General features: G+C 41.1%; 2 protein-coding genes across 2 annotated transcripts; one reads left to right on the plus strand and one right to left on the minus strand.

The window, feature by feature from the left end:
* Window positions 1–4,271: 4,271 nt before the first annotated feature.
* On the plus strand, window positions 4,272–17,576 carry anpepa (alanyl (membrane) aminopeptidase a). The gene is made up of 20 exons (XM_063012421.1): window positions 4,272–4,855; window positions 6,223–6,365; window positions 6,438–6,580; window positions 6,663–6,789; window positions 7,738–7,892; window positions 7,966–8,079; window positions 8,166–8,309; window positions 9,105–9,170; window positions 9,272–9,337; window positions 10,217–10,392; window positions 12,720–12,796; window positions 12,999–13,132; window positions 13,606–13,661; window positions 13,760–13,907; window positions 14,000–14,091; window positions 14,172–14,282; window positions 15,556–15,723; window positions 16,614–16,754; window positions 16,843–16,924; window positions 17,084–17,576. The coding sequence occupies exons 1-20, from the start codon at window positions 4,272–4,274 to the stop codon at window positions 17,234–17,236; spliced, it is 2,880 nt and encodes a 959-aa protein (XP_062868491.1). The 3' UTR covers window positions 17,237–17,576.
* A 4,696-nt stretch (window positions 17,577–22,272) lies between these two features.
* mespaa (mesoderm posterior aa) lies at window positions 22,273–23,160 on the minus strand. The gene is given in 3 exon segments (XM_063013444.1): window positions 22,273–22,374; window positions 22,512–22,680; window positions 22,682–23,160. Coding segments are annotated over 3 exon segments (750 nt in total).

Here is a 23,160-nt window from a genome sequence, read left to right on the forward strand (position 1 = left end):
AAAGAACGTGGAGCGTGAAGTCTCAGGAGAGCATCCTGTACGAGCCACAATGTAGTGCAAAGCTGAGAGAACACCCACAAACACACACACACACAAATACCCACAAACACACACAGTTGAACAGTTTTGTTTCAGTTGAACTAAATAAATAAAAGAAACCTAATATGTGGTTTATATTCACCAAATCTTCATCATGCAGTGTTAAAGAGCTCTCCAGTTTCCAGTCCAGTTCAGATTTCCAGTTGTGGCTTAACGTGTTGAACTAATTTTTGCCAGATGTCATGTTGTATGTTTTGGATCGTATTTATGCTTCTTTTTCACCCGCTTCTCTCGCTTTACTATCTTTTTTCTTCATGTCTTCAGAATTTTAATAGCTTTCACAGCACCTCCAACGTTCTCAGTCATTTCCTGTAGGTGTGAAAGCAGTTTTAAGGCTATAAATCCAAAACGTGGCGATAATTCCTCATCAACGACGAACACGCTAGCGTTTCACATGTTTCGCCTTTTATTTACTTTGATTTTCGGCCACAGAAAGCAGAAAATGTTTTCAGTGACGGCACCACCACTGACCTGTAGCCTCTCCAAAAAGAAAAACAGATCTTTAGAGTCAAACACAGTCATGGACAGTTTTGTATTTCCAATTCACCTCACTTGCACGTCTTTGGACTGTCGGAAGAAACTGGAGCTCCCGGAAGAAACCCACGCAGACACGGGGAGAACATGCAAACTCCACACAGAAAGGACCCGGACTGCTCCACCTGGGGATCAAACCCAGGACCTTCTTGCTGTGAGGTGACAGTGCTACCCACCGAGCCACTGGCCGGTTTTGTGCCTCAAATACATTACAGTCCAAACCTGGTTATAGACTTTATTCATTCATTCATTCATTTATTCCTTAATTCATTTATTCATTGATTCCTTGGTTCATTCATTCAATTATTCATTGATTCATTCATTGATTTATTAATTCAATTATTTATTGATTCATTCGTTGATTCATTCATTGATTCATTGATTAATTCATTTAATTATTCATTCATTCATTCATTTATTGATTTATTAATTTAATTATTTATTGATTCATTGATTCATTCGTTGATTCATTCGTTGATTCATTGATTGATTCATTTATTCATTCAATTATTCATTCATTGATTCATTCATTCATTCATTAATTCATTTATTGATTGATTAATTCAATTATTCATTCATTCATTTAATCATTCATTTATTGATTCATTCAATTATTCATTCATTTACTGTCTGTTTTACCACAAGTTTATCCTGATCAGGGTCGTGGTGAGTCTGATTCATTGCGTGAAATACAGGAAACACTCCAGACAGGTTGCCAGTCCATCACAGGACAGAAACACACACACACACACACACACACACCAGAGCACCTGGAGGTAACTGAACCCAAACCCGTCTTGCTGTGAGGCGACAGCGTTACCCACTGCATTACAGACTTGTAAATACGTTATACACTAATAACGACAAACACCACAGTCTCTGTGATCATGAACCTCCTCGGTGTCTTTCAGAACCACCACTGTCATTATTTTTTTGTCGTCTGTGGAGGTTTTGTATGACGTGGAGAGTAAAATAAGCTCGTTGTGGATTTGACAGCGTGTGCACCATCATTTGCACGACCACAAACCAACGACGACAAAGAAAACCTGAAATGATTAAAGTCGTGAAACAGCCGGGTTAACAGCACGCTGGCTGGTGTTTCTGGTGTTTTGAGATCAGCACCATGTTGACTTGTGATCTTGTTTACATGGTGAATTAGGCTCGGTCTCAGTGAGCACATCCCTACTCATCCCTACTCATCCCTAAAAAAGCCTTAAAAAAGACTAATCAAATTCTAATATCAAATATGCGATTTACAACATTTAAGCACTTTTTTTATGTTTTTCTCTAATATACATTCTGTGCAAGTACCAACTTACAATATACTGTACACTGATCAGTCATAACATTAAAACCACCTCCTTGTTTCCACACTCACTGTCCATGTTATCAGCTCCACTTACCATATAGAAGCACTTTGTAGTTCTACAATTACTGACTGTAGTACATCTGTTTCTCTACACACTTTTTTAGCCTGCTTTCACCCTGTTCTTCAATGGTCAGGACCCCCACAGGACCCACACAGAGCAGGTATTATTTGGGTGGTGGATCATTCTCAGCACTGCAGTGACACTGACATGGTGGTGGTGTGTTAGTGTGTGTTGTGCTGGTATGAGTGGATCAGACACAGCAGCGCTGCTGGAGTTTTTAAACACCGTGTCCACTCACTGTCCACTCTATTAGACACTCCTTGTGTCCAAGTTGTTCCACCTTGTAGATGTAAAGTCAGAGACGATCGCTCATCTATTGCTGCTGTTTGAGTTGGTCATCTTCTAGACCTTCATCAGTGGTCACAGGACGCTGCCTCAAGGCTCTTCTCTGCACTTGCACCCAAGTGGTGGAACGAGCTTCTCTTGTCTGTCCGAACATCTGAGTCTCTCTTTGTCTTTAAAAAACGATTAAAAACCTTCATCACCTCTTTACTAAGCACTTAAGCTGACTTGTACTTACTTAAACTGTTACTTAAATGCTGGATTATCTTTTAAGCGAGGTTTTCTTCATGTCTTTATGGAGTTAATTTCATAATGTTAGAGCACTTTTATTTGAACCACTTTTTGTCTACTTTACCAACCTCTCAGTAAACCAAAGTGTGTATGTTTTAAAAAGCCTCAACATCCCCCGTCTTCCAGATCAGTGTGTGTGTGTGTGTGTGAGAGAGAGAGAGAGAGAGAGAGAGAGAGAGAGAAGGAATGTGTATTTCTCATTACCTACATCAACTCAGTCCACACTTCTTGATTTTGCGCGCCCTTTCTCTTCTGACTGGTACGTACTGCTTTACATTCTCTACTTTGGCCGTATGGTCGTGAGCGTTCTCAGACTTTCTCTGTGGTTTTATAACATTTATAACACCAAACACGTTCCATCTGTATTTAGTTTAAAGTTCTGCATGTCTGTGAGCTTCTGCTGGTGAACGGTTTAGCAGATGGTGAATGGATGGGATGAGCTGAGTTTTGACTCAGTGTTCATGTTCTGTAGATCGAGCTGCTAAACAAACTTGCTTAGTGTATTTTTATTCTTCTTTATTTATTTTCAGGTAAAAGTCTGAATGACTAATTTTTATCAGTAATGCAAACCGAATAGCTGCCTGACATCATGTTTCTGTGAAGTTCTGTGCAAGAAAAACAAAGAAAAGGAAGAAAGAGAGTCTGATGTTCAGTGTTAGGATTGTATTTTTATTTGTTAGGCTTTTTTGGGGGCTGTTGGACTAACGCAGGGTAATACGAGCCACATAAGTTTTTTTCCATACGTTTTTATAACTTACACATTTTCACACCCACCTCCCCCTCAAAATAGTTTCTGTGACTCAAATTTCTAGCAACCTCTCCCAACAAACCCATTAATAATGTAGAAATTAAACAAAACCTTTTATCAATATACGTGTGTTGGGTCAGATTGAGTCATTTAGGGTGTGAAAACTGAATACATTTTATATACTACGATCAGCCATAACATTAAAACCACCTCCTTGTTTCTACACTCATCAGCTCCACTTACCACATAGAAGCACTTTGTAGTTCTACAATTACTGACTGTAGTCCATCTGTTTCTCTGCATGCTTTGTTAGCCCCCATTGGTCAGGACCCCCCACAGGACTACTACGGAGCAGGTATTATTTAGGTGGTGGATCATTCTCAGCACTGCACTGACACTGACATGGTGGTGGTGTGTTAGTGTGTGTTGTGCTGGTATGAGTGGATCAGACACAGTAGCGCTGCTGGAGTTTTTAAATACCGTGTCCACTCACTGTCCACTCTATTAGACACTCGTAGGCAGGAGTAGCCAGTTCCCACAGACAGTGGTCAGAGGAGGATAATGAATTTAAAAAGACGTGATGTTTAGTGATGTAAGAATACAGTAACCCAAAACAACTGAGTAAATCAGCAACAGGATGATGAAGCTACGCCCGAGACTAGACCTTAATTCAAGTAAGAAATCCTAGAACTGTCGAAAATTCCTCCCCAGCTGTGCAAGTCTGATTAGGTACAGGAAATATTATTGTCACTGTTAATCTGTTGTGGCTAAACATACTGTGACTGAATATGTGTGTCCTAATCTGCTGATCATTTTACTTTCTTCACAGCTGTGTCATGTTCGAATCCCATCGTAAGCACAAATAAGAGTGAAATAGGCTGTGAAACATGGCTAAAGGCTACTACATCAGCAAACCTTTGGCCAGAGCTGCTGCACTGCTGGCTGTCATCGCCGTCATCGTCATCATCGCATTATCAGCCGCTTACTCCAAAGAAAAAGCCAAAAATGCCATTAACGACAAGACAGCATCGCCCGTGCCCCCCACCGCTCCACCATCCAATGATCCCTGGGACCAATACAGACTCCCCAACTCCTTGTCTCCTCTGTATTACAACGTCACCCTGTGGCCTCGGCTCACCCCGGACAGTCAGGGGATGTACGTCTTCACCGGTAGCTCCTCAGTTTCCTTCAGATGTATCAAAGAGACCAATCTGATCCTGATTCACTGCCACAAGCTCAACTTGACTCTTTTCGACGGCTGGCACGCCAAGCTGATGCCAACGGACGGTACAAAGGCGCCAACCATAACGAAAACCTGGTTCCAAGAGGAAACCCAGTACCTGGTCATCCAGCTGAAGGCGGCGTTAAAGCCGGGAAGCGTCTACTGGCTCTATACGGAGTTTACAGGAGAGCTGGCTGATGATCTGGAGGGATTTTACAGAAGCGAGTATGAGGAAGACGACAACAAAAAGTGAGTTTAAATTACTACCATACCTAAAGATCTACCTAAAAACATCTATGGTCCACTGTGTACAGAAGGGGGGTGTGAGTGCCCTCATTAGGTGTATTAATCTCCCCAGCAGTCCAAAAACATGCTTTTCATACATGGTCAAAAAGACTTTGATAAGGACTGAATTGTTATGGCCAGGTAAATGGGCTGAAGCGTCTCTAAAACAACAAGAGGTGCTCGTAGGCAGGCGTAGCCAGTTCCCACAGACAGTGGTCAGACGAGGTAAAAGCCATTTAGAAGAAAAATGAATTTAAAAAGACGTTTTACAGGAAAATGGATAGCTGTCCTGGTACCTCGTACCATGTAACTCGACATCCCCTAAACTCAAATCTTTGAAACTTGACGCCCTTCATTGTACCCTTAAACTCGATGTAAATAAAGGGAAGAGAACGCAAAACCGCTCTTGAGTTGTTGTGCCGTTGTGTCCTATGGATAATTGATTTTTGTTGAACTGTCAAATACAGCCTTATTATTTTACATTTGCCTAAAATACAGTATATGCAGTTCCACAGGACCATGGAACACATTTACAGGTTTTCCATACATCCTTATGGGAAAAAATACCTTGAAATTCAACGTCTGTCAAATTTTACGCCACAGGCGCTCTGATGGCGCAGCGGTAAAACACACTAGCACACCAGAGCTGACATTTCGAACTCTTTGGTTTAAAACTCAGCTCTGCCATCCGTCTGGGCTGGGCACCTACACGAACACTGATTGGCTGTTGTTCATACAGGATGATGCAATTACGATCTCTGCTGGCTGATTGATGGTGCCTGCACAGAGTCGAGGGATAATGCATTGATCAGGGTACACAAAGCTAATCCGTATATGAACTCGCCTCGTGCAGCTGAAAAGATGCAGTTGGCTACTGCACACATGCTGGAGGGGGCAATCAGGCCGGGGATCGGCATCAGTAGAGAGGAAGCATCATGCAATTGGGTAGTCAAAAAACACTGCTTTTTCCAGACATGATAAGGCCTACAGGTGTGGACAATACATCACATGCATTAAAAAATACATATTATCTTCTGCAAGGCATACAATCTTCAGCTGTTGTAGCATTAGGAATAATCTCTGCACAGGAAGTAAGAATAATTAACTGTGTACACTAGACGATATGAGAAGAGCTAAAGGAAACGACCACAGTCATGAAATCTAATTAAAATATGTATTAAAGGAAATGAACTGAATATTGTTGTCTGTGAAAATCCCGAAAGCTCAGCAGTTTCTGACGTACTCGAACCATCTGGTGTAACATCAACAACATGCCACAGTCACAGATCACATTTTCCCCCGTTCTGACTTTTCATTCATCTGTTTTACAGGGTGGTCGCCATTACTCAGATGCAGGCCACGTTCGCAAGGAAAGCTTTTCCCTGCTTCGACGAACCAGCCATGAAGGCCGTCTTTAACATCACGCTCATCCATGAGCCTGGAACTGTTGCGCTATCAAACAGCAGAGAAATCAGTAAGCAAATTATTGACATTTTTTGATCAATAAATAGTTTGGCACCTTATACTTGTGATTGATTGTTTTTAGATAAAGAACAGCTCACAATGGATGGAAGTAAAGTCATTAGGACGACGTTTGCACCCACCAAGAGGATGTCCACGTATCTGGTTGCATTCATCGTCTGTGAATTCACCTACGTCAGCAATCAAAAAGAAAACAAGGACCTCATGGTAAGTTTTAAATCAAATCGTTTAAACACAGCTTTCAGATGGTCTGCACAACATATCCGTTCATTGTTGGCATTTTCTAAAGGTTCGAATATGGGCACGGAAAAAAGCCATCGAAGCCGGGCATGGTAACTACGCCCTCAACATCACCCAGCCCATACTGGAGTTCTTTGAGAAATATTACAACGCCACCTATCCACTCTCGAAATCAGGTATGAACAAAGGACTGATGGTTCATCACTAAATGTATTAATGTCATGGGTTTACCTGTATTCATTTGTAAGCACTTTTATATCTAGCAAGTAAAATACAGAGCAGAATCAATACAAGTAGATTAGTAGATCAGTGTCGGCACAGTGGCTCACTGTAACAAAGATCTGTGTCCTTTCAGTGGGTTCTCCAGGCGCTCCGGTTTCCTCCCATAAGTCCAAAGACATTCATCCCCCTTTTCCACCGACACAGATCCGGCTCCGTTCCAGTTCGCGAACTTGATTTTGAACCGGTTCCGCGTGTTTCCACCAAAAAAATAGGTTCCAGACAGAAAACTAGCGTTCTAATCTGGCACCACAGAATACTGGGTTTTTTAGCGCGAACTGTGATGTCATTTGTGGGCGTGTCACACCTCCTAAACCGCTTTGGCGCTAAACTTGCATTTTTTGTTCACCTGATTACATTTTTAGCCAGTTTGCCGCTGATATTCACTGATATTTTCAAAGAGATGAAATGTGTGATATGACCTGGTAAAAGTGACCCGGACAGTATAAACGCTTAACGTGAAAAATAAAGCATAACGTGGCTTGTTGTACTAAAACAATGAGCAATGAATTTGGGCAGTACAGAGCACTTATAACCAGTACAGAGCTCTTATAACCAGTACAGAGCTCCTATAACCAGTACAGAGTGCTAATAACCAGTACAGAGCTCTTATAACCAGTACAGAGCGCTTATAACCAGTACAGAGCGCTTATAACCAGTACAGAGCTCCTATAACCAGTACAGAGTGCTTATAACCAGTACAGAGCGCTTATAACCAGTACAGAGCTCTTATAACCAGTAATAACGGAGAGGACATCTATGGCAGAATGTGTACAGAAGGGGAGCATGAGTTTCAATATAATAAAACTTGATCTTTGATCACTCTTGGTCTCGGTGTGTCTCAGATCAGATCGCCTTGCCTGACTTCAGTGCTGGAGCCATGGAGAACTGGGGCCTGGTCACGTACAGGGAGACGGCACTGCTGTATGATCCTCAAACCTCCGCTAACGGCAACAAGCAGAGGATCGGAACCGTGATCTCTCACGAGCTGGCTCACATGGTGGGTTAAAATCAGGGACGGAGGATTATTCCTGACCCCTGACGTGGTGCTAACGCTTCACTTTGGGTTTCAGTGGTTTGGAAACCTGGTGACGCTGAAATGGTGGAACGATCTGTGGTTGAATGAAGGCTTCGCGTCATACGTGGAGTACCTTGGTGCCGACTACGCAGAACCGACCTGGAACATCGTAAGAACGTTACAGGAGACATTTTGGTATCAGTTGTTGGTTTGACACTCTTGATTAAACCATAATGTTCTCTTGTTTCTTCACAGAAAGACCAGATCATACTGTACGACATTTATCGGGCGTTTGCGGTGGACAGCCTGGCGTCCTCTCACCCTTTGTCCTGTAAAGAGGAGGAGGTCAACACACCGGCGGAAATCGCACAGATGTTTAACACCATTTCATACAGCAAGGTTTAGTAAATAACATTTATTTATCCCCTAATGTCTAACCATCATGTCATCTGAGTCCATTTCACTGGGCGAAAGGTAGAACACACCCCAGACAGGTCATCAGTCCATCACAGAGTAAACACACACACACAAACACACACACACACACACACACCCCGGAAGACTTTTAGCAAGTCTTTGGACTGTGGGAGGAAACCGGAGCTCCTGGAGAAAACCCACACAGACATGGGGCGAACATGCAAACTACACACAGAAAGGACCTTCTTGCTGTGAGGCGACAGTGCTACCCACCGAGCCACCGTGCCGTCCTGGCAAGTGGATTGGTCACTCTTAATTGCTTGTATATGGATTGGTCTGCTCAAAATTGTTTGTAAGTGTAGGTGAGTGAGTAAAGTGTGTCTGTTGCCCTGTTATGGATTGGCACCCAGTTTTCCACTAGCGCAGTTGTAGCCTAGTGGTTAAGGTACTGGACTAGTAATCAAAAGGTTGCAGGTTCAAGCCCCACCACTGCCAGGTTGCCACTGTTGGGCCCTTGAGCAAGGCCCTTAACCCTCAAATGCTTATTGTCACAGTACTGTAAGTCACTTAGGATAAAAGCATCTGCTAAAATGCTGAAAATGTAAATGCGAGACCTTTCTGATGGTGCCAGACCCACCACAACCCTGACCAGGATTTGCTGTTAGTGAGAATGAACTTAGAAACAATAGTATGTTTGTTATGGAGCTGACAGTCTCAGGCAGCTACGTCTCTTGATGGATAAACATGCCGATGACATTGATGTGTTTGTTGTTTCAGGGTGCTGCAGTACTCAGGATGCTCTCTCAGTTCCTCACAGAACCCGTATTTGCTAAAGGACTCAGTGTAAGCTTTACTAATGTCTTTAATGAATCACATTATTAATGTGGTTCAGCTACCTTGTTCACTAACAAATAAAATGATGTCTTTTCTGTTTCCTGTTGAAGACGTATCTGAACCAGTTTGCTTTTGGGAGCTCCACGTATTCTGACCTTTGGGATCATCTTCAGAAAGTGAGTAACTGGAACTAATAAACATATTTTAATAATAACGTGTGGGTCAAAATAAAAAAGACACTGTTGGTTGTACAGGATACTGATATGATTTACTATTAGTCCTTTTGAAATGCAGCCACGACAAAGAAGAATATGTTTTGTGAAGAATGGATATAAACTGTCAATGTTTTTGAATACCAGAAGTGAAAATAATGGAAACATTTTGCTCTTAAGCAGCCTTTCTTGCAAACGTTAGCCCATATTGCAGTTGTTTTTTCAATATTTATATATTAATACAGCATGATTAATGAACATTTAAGTCACTTGATGGTTTAGGTCCTGTTTATTTGTTGGATCTTCTCAAGTGCTACACTCCATCCTGGAATTTAAGGTCGTTAGATGCTGGTCTCCTGGTTGTTCCCAGGTTTGGACTGAGTACTATGGGTGGTCGTTCTTTTAGTGTTGCTGCCCCTTCGCTCTGGAACTCTCTTCCTTCTTGGCCTGAGAAGATGTCCAACACCGACCTGTAGGCAAGAACCAGCCAGAACTCCATCAGAAAGAAAATGGAAGTGGGGTTGGATTGCCCATACACTACGCAAACCGACCGGTAACGTCACAAGACAAGCCCTGGACTGGAACCCACAGGGAAATGCAGAGTGGGGAGGCCAAAACCGATGTGGAGGAGATCAGTCAAGGGCGAGGCAAGAGACGCCGGCCTCCCAGCTGAGGAGGGACGCACAGAACAGAGTGCGCTGGAGGGGTGCGGTCCCTCAAAATACAGAATAGGAGCGAATCGTAAATTGTACATCAGTGTAACAACAACCTTCCAGTCTTAGTCTAATCTGTGTGATTGTGGCTTTAAAAATACAAAATGAATTTATCTAATTTCTCCTCCAGGCGGTTGATGTGACTCCACAGTTAAAGTTGCCACACAGCATCCACGACATCATGAACCGCTGGATCCTTCAGATGGGTTTCCCAGTGGTCACCATTAACACCCAAACAGGAGAAGTGAGCCAGAAGCATTTCCTGCTGGAGCCAAATTCCACGGTGGAGAGATCATCTGAATTCAAGTACGACCATACTCTTACTGTTTCAGTGTTTCTTCTGATGATTTTATTAAAATGTGACATTAAATTGCTGAATTAAATGATAAAAGAAGAGCATTAGTGGTGTGTTCTGGATCAAAATACAACTGCAGCAAAATTATTAATCTGTTTTACTACATGAAGCCCAAATGATTGACTAACACACACTGTTGGATTTTCTGTGCCCATATAAGTACAGCATTTTTAACGGCACACATTACAGAGTACATGGAACAGTGGTTTCTTGCCAAGGTTGAAAAGAAAACCTAAAATTGCACCCTATTAACCAGTTTTAGATGACATTATCCACAGTCGATCATGCTTTACATCAACGTTGATCACCAATCAGAGGCTGCATGCAGGAAGAAGCCTCTGCTCCAAAAACATCACATCAAAGCTCAGCTTAAGTGCATTGTTGATCATCTTGACTAGAATAATACAGAAGCAGGGGCTTCTTTTTTAAACCACAGCAATGTAATACACGCTTGATTGCGGACAGTGTCACCCATGTTCCACCGGCAAAAAAAATCACTGACAAGTAACATTCAGTTATATACAGTGTATCACAAAAGTGAGTACACCCCTCACATTTCTGCAAATATTTCATTATCATCTTTTCATGGGACAACACTATAGACATGAAACTTGGATATAACTTAGAGTAGTCAGTGTACAGCTTGTATAGCAGTGTAGATTTACTGTCTTCTGAAAATAACTCAACACACAGCCATTCATGTCTAAATAGCTGGCAACATAAGTGAGTACACCCCACAGTGAACATGTCCAAATTGTGCCCAAATGTGTCGTTGTCCCTCCCTGGTGTCATGTGTCAAGGTCCCAGGTGTAAATGGGGAGCAGGGCTGTTAAATTTGGTGTTTTGGGTACAATTCTCTCATGCTGGCCACTGGATATTCAACATGGCACCTCATGGCAAAGAACTCTCTGAGGATGTGAGAAATAGAATTGTTGCTCTCCACAAAGATGGCCTGGGCTATAAGAAGATTGCTAACACCCTGAAACTGAGCTACAGCATGGTGGCCAAGGTCATACAGCGGTTTTCCAGGACAGGTTCCACTCGGAACAAGCTTCACCAGGGTCGACCAAAGAAGTTGAGTCCACGTGTTCGGCGTCATATCCAGAGGTTGGCTTTAAAAAATAGACACATGAGTGCTGCCAGCATTGCTGCAGAGGTTGAAGACGTGGGAGGTTAGCCTGTCAGTGCTCAGACCATACGCCGCACACTGCATCAACTCGGTCTGCATGGTCGTCATCCCAGAAGGAAGCTGACGCACAAGAAAGCCCGCAAACAGTTTACTGAAGACAAGCAGTCCAAGAACATGGATTACTGGAATGCCCTGTGGTCTGACGAGACCAAGATAAACTTGTTTGGCTCAGATGGTGTCCAGCATGTGTGGCGGCGCCCTGGTGAGAAGTACCAAGACAACTGTATCTTGCCCACAGTCAAGCATGGTGGTGGTAGCATCATGGTCTTGGGCTGCATGAGTGTTGCTGGCACTGGGGAGCTGCAGTTCATTGAGGGAAACATGAATTCCAACATGTACTGTGACATTCTGAAACAGAGCATGATCCCCTCCCTTCGAAAACTGGGCCTCATGGCAGTTTTCCAACAGGATAACAACCCCAAACACAACCTCCAAGATGACAACTGCCTTGCTGAGGAAGCTGAAGGTAAAGGTGATGGACTAAACCCAATTGAGCACCTGTGGCGCATCCTCAAGTGGAAGGTGGAGGAGTTCAAGGTGTCTAACATCCACCAGCTCCGTGATGTCATCATGGAGGAGTGGAAGAGGATTCCAGTAGCAACCTGTGCAGCTCTGGTGAATTCCATGCCCAGGAGGGTTAAGGCAGTGCTGGATAATAATGGTGGTCACACAAAATATTGACACTTTGGGCACAATTTGGACATGTTCACTGTGGGGTGTACTCACTTATGTTGCCAGCCATTTAGACATTAATGGCTGTGTGTTGAGTTATTTTCAGAAGACAGTAAATCTACACTGCTATACAAGTTGTACACTGACTACTCTAAGTTATATCCAAGTTTTATTTCTATAGTGTTGTCCCATGAAAAGATATAATAAAATATTTGCAGAAATGTGAGGGGTGTACTCACTTTTGTGATACACTGTAATTGTATTATAAAACATAAATTAATTAATAAAGCCACATTCATAAAATTGCTGTATGTATATTTTCCAAAGTGTTCCAAACAATTACAGATCAGTGAAACTCCAAAGCTACCATAAATGTGAAGTGAACTTTTGATTGTATATTTGACCTTTTTGTTTTAGTTATGAGTGGTTTATACCTATTAAATGGATGAAGAAAGGTGGTGAGCAGGATCAGCTTTGGCTTCTTCAAAAATCAGGTTTGTTTTCAATTTTTTCAATCAATTTTGAATCACTTGTAACGGTTCTCATCCCCCATTTATAGCTGCTTCTCTATCACTAAGTGCCTCAATGCTGCATTTAAGCACCCATGCTGAACTTGGTTATATACTGTATAATATTATATTTTGAAGTTTATTTATACCACTTTCCTCTATGGATTAATGTTGTTGTTTCTTCCAGCAATGCACAAACCTATGAAGGTCAGCACAGGTGAATGGGTGTTGGCCAATCTAAATGTTTCGGGATACTACAGAGTGAACTATGACCCTGAGAACTGGAATCAGCTTCTTAATCAACTAAACTCCAACCACCAGGTAAAAAATGCAACTAGACATAATTCTTAAAGGAACTGGCACAAAGATGTACATAAATAATGATTACATAAGCTCAGAGAGTTGTAAGATCAGATACAGTGCTGTAAAAAAGCTAAGCGCCTACTTTACTGAGTAAAAACAACACATTTTGTCTTTTAAAAAGCATTTGTGAGGTTAGGCACTGATGTCGGACCAGAAGACGTTCTAGTTTATCGGAAATGTGTTCAGGACTTGCACTTATCAAACACATATCTACGGACCTTGCTTCGTGCACTGGGATGCAAGGATGCTGGAACAGGAAAGGGCCTTCCCAAACTATATAAAAAAAAAAAACCAAAAAGATTTTTATCATTGATTTTATACTCCTGGTTTACATGTAACACTAAAGTTAGGCCGCATACTTCCTGCCATGCAGTATAAAATTAATCACAAATCTTTAAAAAGTGGAACTTTAGTTTTTTCTGTGTAATTAGGTGATACCAGTGATGAATCGAGCACAAATCCTGGATGACGCATTTAACCTAGCGAGGTAAGACTCCTGAAACATTTCTCTTAATATTTGCACATGAATAATAAATCTTCTTTCCTCTTTTACTGCACTTGAATGAAACTTTGCTGATTTTTTAGGGCGTCCATCACAAACATTACCCTCGCTCTGAGAATGACCAAATACCTCTCTGTGGAGAGGGAGTACATCCCGTGGGAAGCCGTCCTGAGGAATCTCGACTCTTTGTACGCCGTGTTCGAACGCAGCGAAGTTTATGGACCGATGCAGGTCAGCTGATTTTCAACCTAAACACTCGAAACGCAAACCAGCTGGGTGTTCAGTTTTTTTAGAAGTTGTATTTTGGTGTTCTGTTTTATCAGGCGTACCTCCGAAAACAAGTCAAGCCTCTGTTTGATCATTTCACTGCTACTACTGGGAACTGGACGACTGTCCCAGCAGGCCACACCGACCAGTAAAGATTCACAGTTTTTGTATTTAGGTAACGATGTAAAATTGATGTTATGTTATTAATTATTTATGTATTTTTTACAGATTCACACAGATAATTGCATTGTCACTGGCATGCAGTACTGATGTACCAAGCTGCATTGATCTCACTAAACAATGGTTCAGACAGTGGATGCAGGATCCTGATCACAACAGGTATAGTGTGGGTGCCACATAGTGCCACATAGGGAGACAAAGATTGGGACTTTGCCCCTTGTCTCTAAGAAGTAGGGTATATTTGGAAAGTCGGAATCTCCCAAAATACCCCCCCCCCACCAAACATGTACAGTACTGTATTCTACTGTCACTTCAATTTAGTCTCAATTGAAGCTCAATTAAAGATCAACAGACCTTCTATCTGGTCTAACATCAACTAGATTTAGCTTTCATTTTTGTATTGCTAAAATAAATACCACAAATATATAAATAGAAATAAATATTAGGATAAATATATAAAGGTGGAGCAGTGGATAACAATGTCAGCTCATAGCCAGAAGGGTCTAGGTTCAATTCTCCAGCCAGGGTCCTTTCTATGTGGAATTTGCATGTTCTCCCTTTGTCTGTGTCCAAAGACATGCAGTCAGGTTTAATAGAGCTACTAAAATTGCTCTATGTGTAAGTGTTTGTGTATGCGTGTCTGACCTGTGATGGATCTGGCAACCTATCCAATGAATCTGACCCACTTTTAAACATTTATATACACAAATATACACACATATATACAGATATTTACTCACTTTCTTAACCGCTTATCCAATCAGGGTCGCGTGTGCTGGAGCCTATCCCAGCTTTTCAGTGGGCGCAAGGCACACAGTAACACCCTGGACGGGGCGCCAGTCCATCGCAGGGCAGACACACATACACACACCCATTCACCTATTAATTTGGTGTCTCCAATTACCCTGACTGCATGTTTTTGGACTGTGGGAGGAAACCGGAGCTCCCGGAGGAAACCCACGCAGACACAGGGAGAACATGCAAACTCCACACAGAAAGGACCCGGACCGCTTCGCCTGGGGATCGAACCCAGGACCTTCTTGCTGTAAGGCGACAGTGCTACCCTACAAATATATATGTATATAATTCTGTTCCTGGTACATTATTAATTCTCAGTTTGTTAAGGTGATATTATGAAGAGCTATTGTTTGTATTAATGCTCATGAAAATACCAAGAATGAATAATTATAATCACATGATTTTACAGGCTTTTGTTATGATCACTGTTATTTATTACCTATAAATGATCTCTGTTTAGAGTATTGCTGCTTTTCTTTATTATACACTGACTTTTATTACACATGCTCTGTTCTGTAGCAGTATGACATTATAAATACAGTATAAACCTATCGTTTGTTTAGGTTATAGTCCAATCTAGAGCTCAGAATGTTTCTTTATAAAGCGTATATCTGACCGATGCTGTGTTTGTTAGGATTCATCCCAACCTGAGGTCCACAGTGTACTGCAATGCCATCGCTGCAGGAGGGGTGGACGAATGGGATTTTGGTTGGAAGATGTTTAAAAGGGCCACAGTAGCAGCTGAAGCGGTCAAGCTGAGGTCGGCTCTGGCCTGCACCAAGCAGCCATGGCTTCTTAACAGGTAACCTGAACCTTTATTCTCAAATCATCAAAATTACGACACACAGTGAGCTATCATGGTTAAATTCAGGGGGGTTTCCATCTAGCATTCAAACCAGGACACTGGCCCAACAGGGAGGCCACTAAACTTTGTAAATACAGCAATTCCAGACCAGATTGACTCTATGACTAGAGTATACAGCTGTATTAATCATTTATAATCCTATAACATTAATAAAGCTCTTTAAAACAAGCTATAGTGGCAGTTTGATTGTTTGGCTCTATTATTTAAGTTGTTTTTGGCGAGTTTACAGATTTTTGATTACCAAATAATGCTGATACACATTTAAGCTTGTGTGGCGTGATGCTAACAGCCACGCTTCTGGTAACAGTGATTTTGTGAGGTTTGAATTCCAGGCTGGGCTCACAAATACAGAAGGTGCATGACGTTACATGAACCTAGCCGTTGGGGGGCACATAGCAGTGCACTCTTTGTGCTAGTCCCAAGCCCAAATAAATGAAAGGTTGTGTCAGGAAGGGCATCCGGGATAAAATATGGGGGCAGGCAAAAGGAATCATTCATTCTTGTATATAAGTACATAATCAAAAGTATGTAGACACCCCTTTGAATAAGTGTTTCACATTTCTAATATCAGTGTCTGACTTCATGAATTCTCTTTGGACACACTACAGTTTTGTAAAAAAAAAAAAAAAAAAAAAGCCTTTTCAGGCCAGTGCTGGTGTAAGATGTTAACTGGCTCCAATGTTTTATATTAAGTAATAAAAATGGAACTTTAGTTGCTGAAACAGGTACACTGGGATTGTGTACAGTAATAAAAGGCTGATATTATAATATAGAAAAGTTAATATTGATGTTTTTCCTGTTTGTAATCATTATTTGTTTATATCGAGGTACCTTGAATACACAATAAATCCTGAAATGATTCGCAAGCAGGACGCAACCATGACAATAGGCTCCATTGCCAGTAATGAGATTGGCCAGCCTCTGGCATGGGATTTTGTCAGAGCACGATGGGCATACCTGTTCAACGTGTAAGTGCAAAGTGCAACAAAAAAATCTTTATTATTTAGTCTAAAAGCTTTAGTTTTGCATCATATACAGATGTGGTGTGTCTTGCAGGTACGGATCTGGATCGTTCAGCTTCCCCAGGTTAATAAGTGTCGTCACTTCCAGATTCAGCACGCCGTTCGAGCTGAGTCAGGTATTCACCGAACTGTACACACATTTACTGTGGTCGAAATAAATACAATAAATCACTGTACAGATTCATTGTTTAAAAAAAGATGGCATTCAGTGGTCTGCTATATACAAGTTTAAATGTAGTAAGAAGTAATCACACCCCTCTTGTGTTGTATTACAGCTACAGCAGTTCCAGAAAGACAACGCAGACGTGGGTTTTGGATCAGCGTCGAAAGCTGTGCACCAAGCTATCGAGAAGATAACAGCCAGGATCAAATGGCTGGCGGAGAACAAGGAGCAGGTTCTACAGTGGTTCATCTCCGAGTCGGCGTGATTCACACCGCACTGAAACCTCGCTGTAAATAAACGGGTTCATGTGCAGCACCAGTGACCTGAATTTCTGTCACATTAAAACAAAACTAACTGAACAATGAACAAAACATACAAAGCTTGTTTAATTTCTCTAACAGACAGTTTAAAGACATTAAACTTTACCCCACTCCAGTCTCACAAATAAAAAGACAGTGGACTCTCTTGTGAAATTGCCAGGATCTCAACACCAGAACGTGGTTTTTCTGCAGTTTAACCACAACATCCGGCCAAACCCAGCCATCTGCTCCTGCAGGACAAACCCGACTGCCTTTATTTTGTAATAAAAAAGTTTCAAAATGAAATGGTGCTCAATCTTTATTGTTGTTGAAGTATTTTGCATTTATTTAACTAAAAAAGCTGACAGGTAGTTTTGTTCTCATCTCTAATCGTTTTCCTTAGTTTGGTGCAATCAAGACAGATGATATGACGATCTCATATTGGGTTACAACTGTTTTTAGGTTTTAGGTAAGATTTTTATAGGGGACGACTCCTCAAAAGACCCCCATAAGGAGGAAGTGTGAAAAATATTTTGTCTTTCTTCTTGTTCTCACTTAAGTTATTTAATTTTATTTTTTTGTATTTACATTTTTGGCATTTAGTTGACACTTTTATCCAAAGTGACTTACATTATATTTTCTAAGCAATTGAGGGTTAAGGGCCTTGCTCAAGGGCCCAGCAGTGGCAACCTGGCATCGGTGGGGCTTGAACCTTTTGATTACTAGTCCTGTACCTTACCAGCTAGGCTACAACTGCCCTATTTATTCATATGGCTTCGGTATCTGCTGCATTCTGGGTTGCAGTGAGTCCGACAGCTCTTGGATTTACACATGAATTCAGGTACTACAACCTTGGGGCAGTTTAGAGTGACAATTAATCTGTGCTCATGAATTTTTTTTAGTGAGATTAGAGGAAATAAAAACTTCTGAACAAACATGGAGTTTATATACATCAGCCTCCTTATCAATAGTCAATAAAAAGGACCCTGGTGCTGTGTTACATCCACACCATTTCATCCACTCTAAGAAGGTTTAAGACTTTACCAAGTCTCTTTTAGTTGAAACGAAGCTTTGTGTTATTTTTTAAACACTCTAAAACGTAGATTTGCCAATATAGGTGATGGCACAGAAATGGGCACTGGCACTGGCACGCTGTGTACTACAAATGTGCTTCTGAAACGCATGTGCATCATCTGCTTGTGTGTTGCCATCTGGTGGTATAAATCATCCACTAATATGGTGCAGTGGGGTTTAAGAGTACATTTTGTAATTTACCTCCTTTACCTTTATTTTTTATTTTATTTTTAACTGGGACCCTGGTTTAGTTTTGGTCTCTTTAGTAATTTACCTCCTTAATTTACCTCCACCAGAAGACACCAGATGAGTGAAGCCTTTAGCATGTCTATTTCTACAATCTGTTTATTATCTGAATTTATTTCCATTTCACAGCTTGATTTATAAAAGGTTATAAAAATGTTAAGCTGCAATTCTTTTAGAGCCCATGACTGGTTGAAAAATAGGATTAACCCACCCCAAAAAGGTTTATCTAGTAATACCATCCCTGTTGTGTAACACGAATGCTGGCACAATGGTACTTTATAAAGCACAGTGGATGCAAATGCAGGTTTATTAGATAAGTCAGGCAAACAATCTAAAACACGACCTAAAACTCGAGGTCCAGTCTCAAACCGGGTCGGACGAGCCACAAACACGCTGTGGTTTGCAAGATAGTTGAAAAAAAAAAAAAAAAAAAAAAAAAAAAAAAACAGCTCAGTATGGACTACTAATAAAACTGAAAGCTCACACTGGTCTGTGGAAACAAACAGACTTGAATAAAACAAAACACATGTGAAACTCATTAAAGTAACGAGGGGAACTGAAAACGGGTGCAAAAATTAGAACAAGTGGAAAGAGCTGAAAACAGGTGTATATACGAAAACGGGTGGAAAACACAGACACCAGTGTGTGGTACTATTACTAACACTGAATCCTGGACATGTGCTCCAGATAGTAGCCTCGCCGTTGGTTGAAATGTCATTTAGCCCACTGTTTAGCTCACAACAGCTCTCTTCTGCTTCTCTATTCATTCATTCATTGGGTGAAAATCAGAAAACACCCTGGACAGGTCGCAAGTCCATCACACGGCAAACTCACACACACACACACACACACACACACACACACACACACACACACACACACACACACACACACACCTTTAATATCTCAAATTAACCTAACTGCAGGTCCTTGGACTGTAGGAGGAAACCGGAGCACACGGAAGGAACCCATGCAGACACTGGGAGAACATGCAAACTCCACACAGAAAGGACCCGGACTGCTCCACCTGGGAATCAAACCCAGGACCTCCTTGTTGTGAGGTGACAGTGGTTCCCCACCGAGCCACTGTGACGCCCAATGCTCATATGTTATGCTCAAATTTTGGTCCTTTTGGTCCTGATCATTTTATATCCTGTAATCAGCTTTTTTAGGTCCAGCAGCCCCCCACCCCACGTCCACACATGCCTATGAACAAACTCCCGTCCCATGATTTTTGGAATGTCATTCAGCTAAGAAATGTAAGATTTTTTTGCAGCTATTATAATAGTTTGCACATACCCGATAATTAAAGCTGTGCTTTCATCCCAGCACTGCTAGAGGAAGTAGATGAGACGCGCTGCACAGAAGGACAGAGGAAGTGTGATGTGTTGGTGTTGCGTCTGGGAACAGCTGCAGTCTTATCACGTTTGGGTTTTTAAACACCCATCCACAACCCCACAGTCCCACAAATCCACAGCCTTACAACCCCACTGCCCCGCAAACTCCACGGTCCCAGTTATACAACAACAAATCTCATCAGCACACAATCTCACAAGCCTCACAACGATCATACACAATCCCACAGACATACAACCACACAATCCCACAATACAGCCAGCAGTGGTGCAGCTGCATCAGTGCAGGTTTAAACTACAGTAAACTTTAATCCATGTCCTGCCTTTTTAGCCCAGTAGGAGCGCAGACATTAGGATTTTTCTTTTTGAAGGGAATCCCACTGAGTGGAGTTAAAAGCCTGAGTTTGTTTACCGACAGGCCGTATGTAAAGAGCTACATGGTGAGAATGAGTTTACTGTCCTGATTGTCTTATTTTTATCTCACCAGGGAAGCTTCCTAAGAAGTGCTAATTACAGTGTGATACTCCTGTCACCCACCTGTCTGTGGTCGGGGTCGGGTCATGTTGGGAAGGGTTCGGTAAAGCAGAAGTTCAAGTCAGTGATTTACATGCAGCAACTGGAGATTCTTTAATATCAGAAAGCCAAAAAAGGACTGGATCATTTTTAAAACAATTTACAAACATACCAGTGAACCTGGATCATTAAAAATTGCAAGAAAAATGGCAGAAAAACTAAATCATTGAAAAATAATTACAAAAATGCCAGAAAAAAATTATAATTTTGAAAAAACAATTTACTAAAATGCCAGAACAACCACATTATTTTTTAATTTACTAAAATGCTAGAAAAACAAAATTATTTTTTTTATTTACAAAAATGCCAAAAAAAACTGGATAGTTTTTTAAAACAATTAACAAAAATGCCAGAAAAAATTGATAATTTTTAAAATAATTAACAAAAAATGCCAGAAGAAACTGGATAGTTTTTTAAAACAATTAACACAAATGCCAGAAAAAAATGGATCATTTTTAAAAACAATTAACACATGCCAGAACAACCACATAATTTTTTTATTTACAAAAATGCCAGAAAACCTGGATTAATCACATGATTGTTTCTAAATCAGTCACTGGAAGTATTAACTTTGCCTAAATTAACTGAATCTAAACCCTGCTTAACGTTACACAATAAAATCATTTTTTAAAGAAAAAAAAAAGAATGCATTTTTAAATGTTTTGGAACTACACATCCTTTTTAAATGTAAAATAGCCAAGTGTGACTGTTTATTTTTGAAGTGTTTAATAATCTAGGGCAGATTTTGTTAATTTATTTAATAAGATAAATAATAAAATATTTTTTTATAGTTGTTCTTAGTATTTAGGGATCGCCACAGTGGATCATTTTGTTCTGATTAGGCACAGTTTTTTTTTTTTTTTTTTTGCCAGATGCACTTTCTGGTGCAGACCTTCTTATTGTGATCCAAATGAATGTGATTTGTATTGTTTATAGGTGATATTTAATATATTTTTTTATTTATAAATTTACAATCTCGTTTATTGTCATTTATTAATTAATTCATTGTCTGTTTTACCACCGCTATATCCTGGTCAGGGTCACGGTGGGTCTGATTCAGTGGGCACAGTCCATCACAGGGTAGACACACACATACATACACACACACACACTTTACTAGCTTCAGTTGGCCTGGCTGCATGTGTTAGGAGGAAACCGGAGCACTAGGAGGAAACCGGAGCACCTGGAGGAAACCCACACAGACAAAGTAACGATCCTGGCCACTCAGCCAGGAAATCGAATCATACCTTTCTTGTTGTGCAGTGACAGAGCAACTGCATCACGGTGCTGCCAACGTATATTGTTTTTGAGAAAAAATAAATTAAAACCCCCAAAATGAACAGCATTTATCATCAAATATCATCATAACTTAACATAACTTGATGCAACATGCAAAAGTGTCAAATAAAAACAATAAAAGCAAAACAGGAAAGACTAAAAATGTTAGTTTTTTGCTATTTTAAAATAAATAATAATAAAAAATAAATAAATAACAATAATAATAAATCAAATAACAATTCAATACTGACTTGGTGTTGGTGTGAAGTCCAGGTTATGAAATGAAGGGCAAGATGGTTCATAATTTGATATTTTATTTTCTCAAGGATATTGCAGTAAATAAATAATTATTTAAAAAAGTACAAAAAATATAAATAAGGATATAATATATAATATACACAAGTTTACACTATCAAAATCATTGCACAAAGTTTAAAGGAATTAGCAGGAATTGGCAGAAATATTGTCCATGTTTGTTAGCATTGTCCATAATAGCAGTATTGCTGCTGGGCGATCCAGTTATCCTGAGCTGGTGAGGGTGGCACTGAAGCTGGCAGGATGCTGCTGTTATCTGAACTCTGTAAGAGCAAAGGAAGGTCAAAGATTAGACATGATGAGCAACAAAATAATAAAGAAATAAAATATTTACTTCATTATCTGAGAGAGAGAGAGAGAGAGAGAGAGAGAGAGAGAGAGAGAGAGAGAGAGAACCCACCTGATAGTATGGCATGTTGGGCATGTTGGGCATGTTGAAGAACTCCTGAGTGGAGAAGCTCGACATCTGTGGAACCTCTTGGTTTACTTGGCAAACTGGTAAATCTGAAGCTGGTCTTGCTGGTAAAACATTTCCTTGGGTGACATTTTCCTGTCCAAGTCCCAGCTGAGGATAAGTGAGAAATGTAGCGAATGGTCAGACACAGAGTCTCGATCTTGGTCAGCGTCTGTCCGGCAGGAGCCACCGACGCCGGCAGGTAGGTCCTGAGATGCTGCAGAGCTTTGGTCAGATCCCTCATCCTCAGCTTCTCTCGCTCGCTTGCATTCTGGCGCTTCACTCCGGGGAACTTTGACCGTGGCCGCCCTGTTCTCTTGGGTGCCTTGTTCTTTATCTCGTTCTCCTGGCTGATGTTGTTTTTCAGGCAGAAGCTTTCAGAGAAGATCTCAGTGAAGTTCTCCTGTCCTGCTCCATGGTGGAAGGTCGGTGGAGAAAAGCAGCTGGAATCGGTGGAGGACGCTGGTGACAGGCTGCTGCAGGCGCTGAAGTAACCTGCATCTGTCGCAGAGAAGCTCTGCTCCAGAAGGTTCTCACAGTCGAACTGGAACTCACAGTTATCCTGGATCTGGAACACAGAGCTGGAGACATCCAT

Source organism: Trichomycterus rosablanca, chromosome 17 (assembly GCF_030014385.1).
Source record: "Trichomycterus rosablanca isolate fTriRos1 chromosome 17, fTriRos1.hap1, whole genome shotgun sequence".
NCBI classification, from domain to species: Eukaryota; Metazoa; Chordata; class Actinopteri; order Siluriformes; family Trichomycteridae; genus Trichomycterus; species Trichomycterus rosablanca.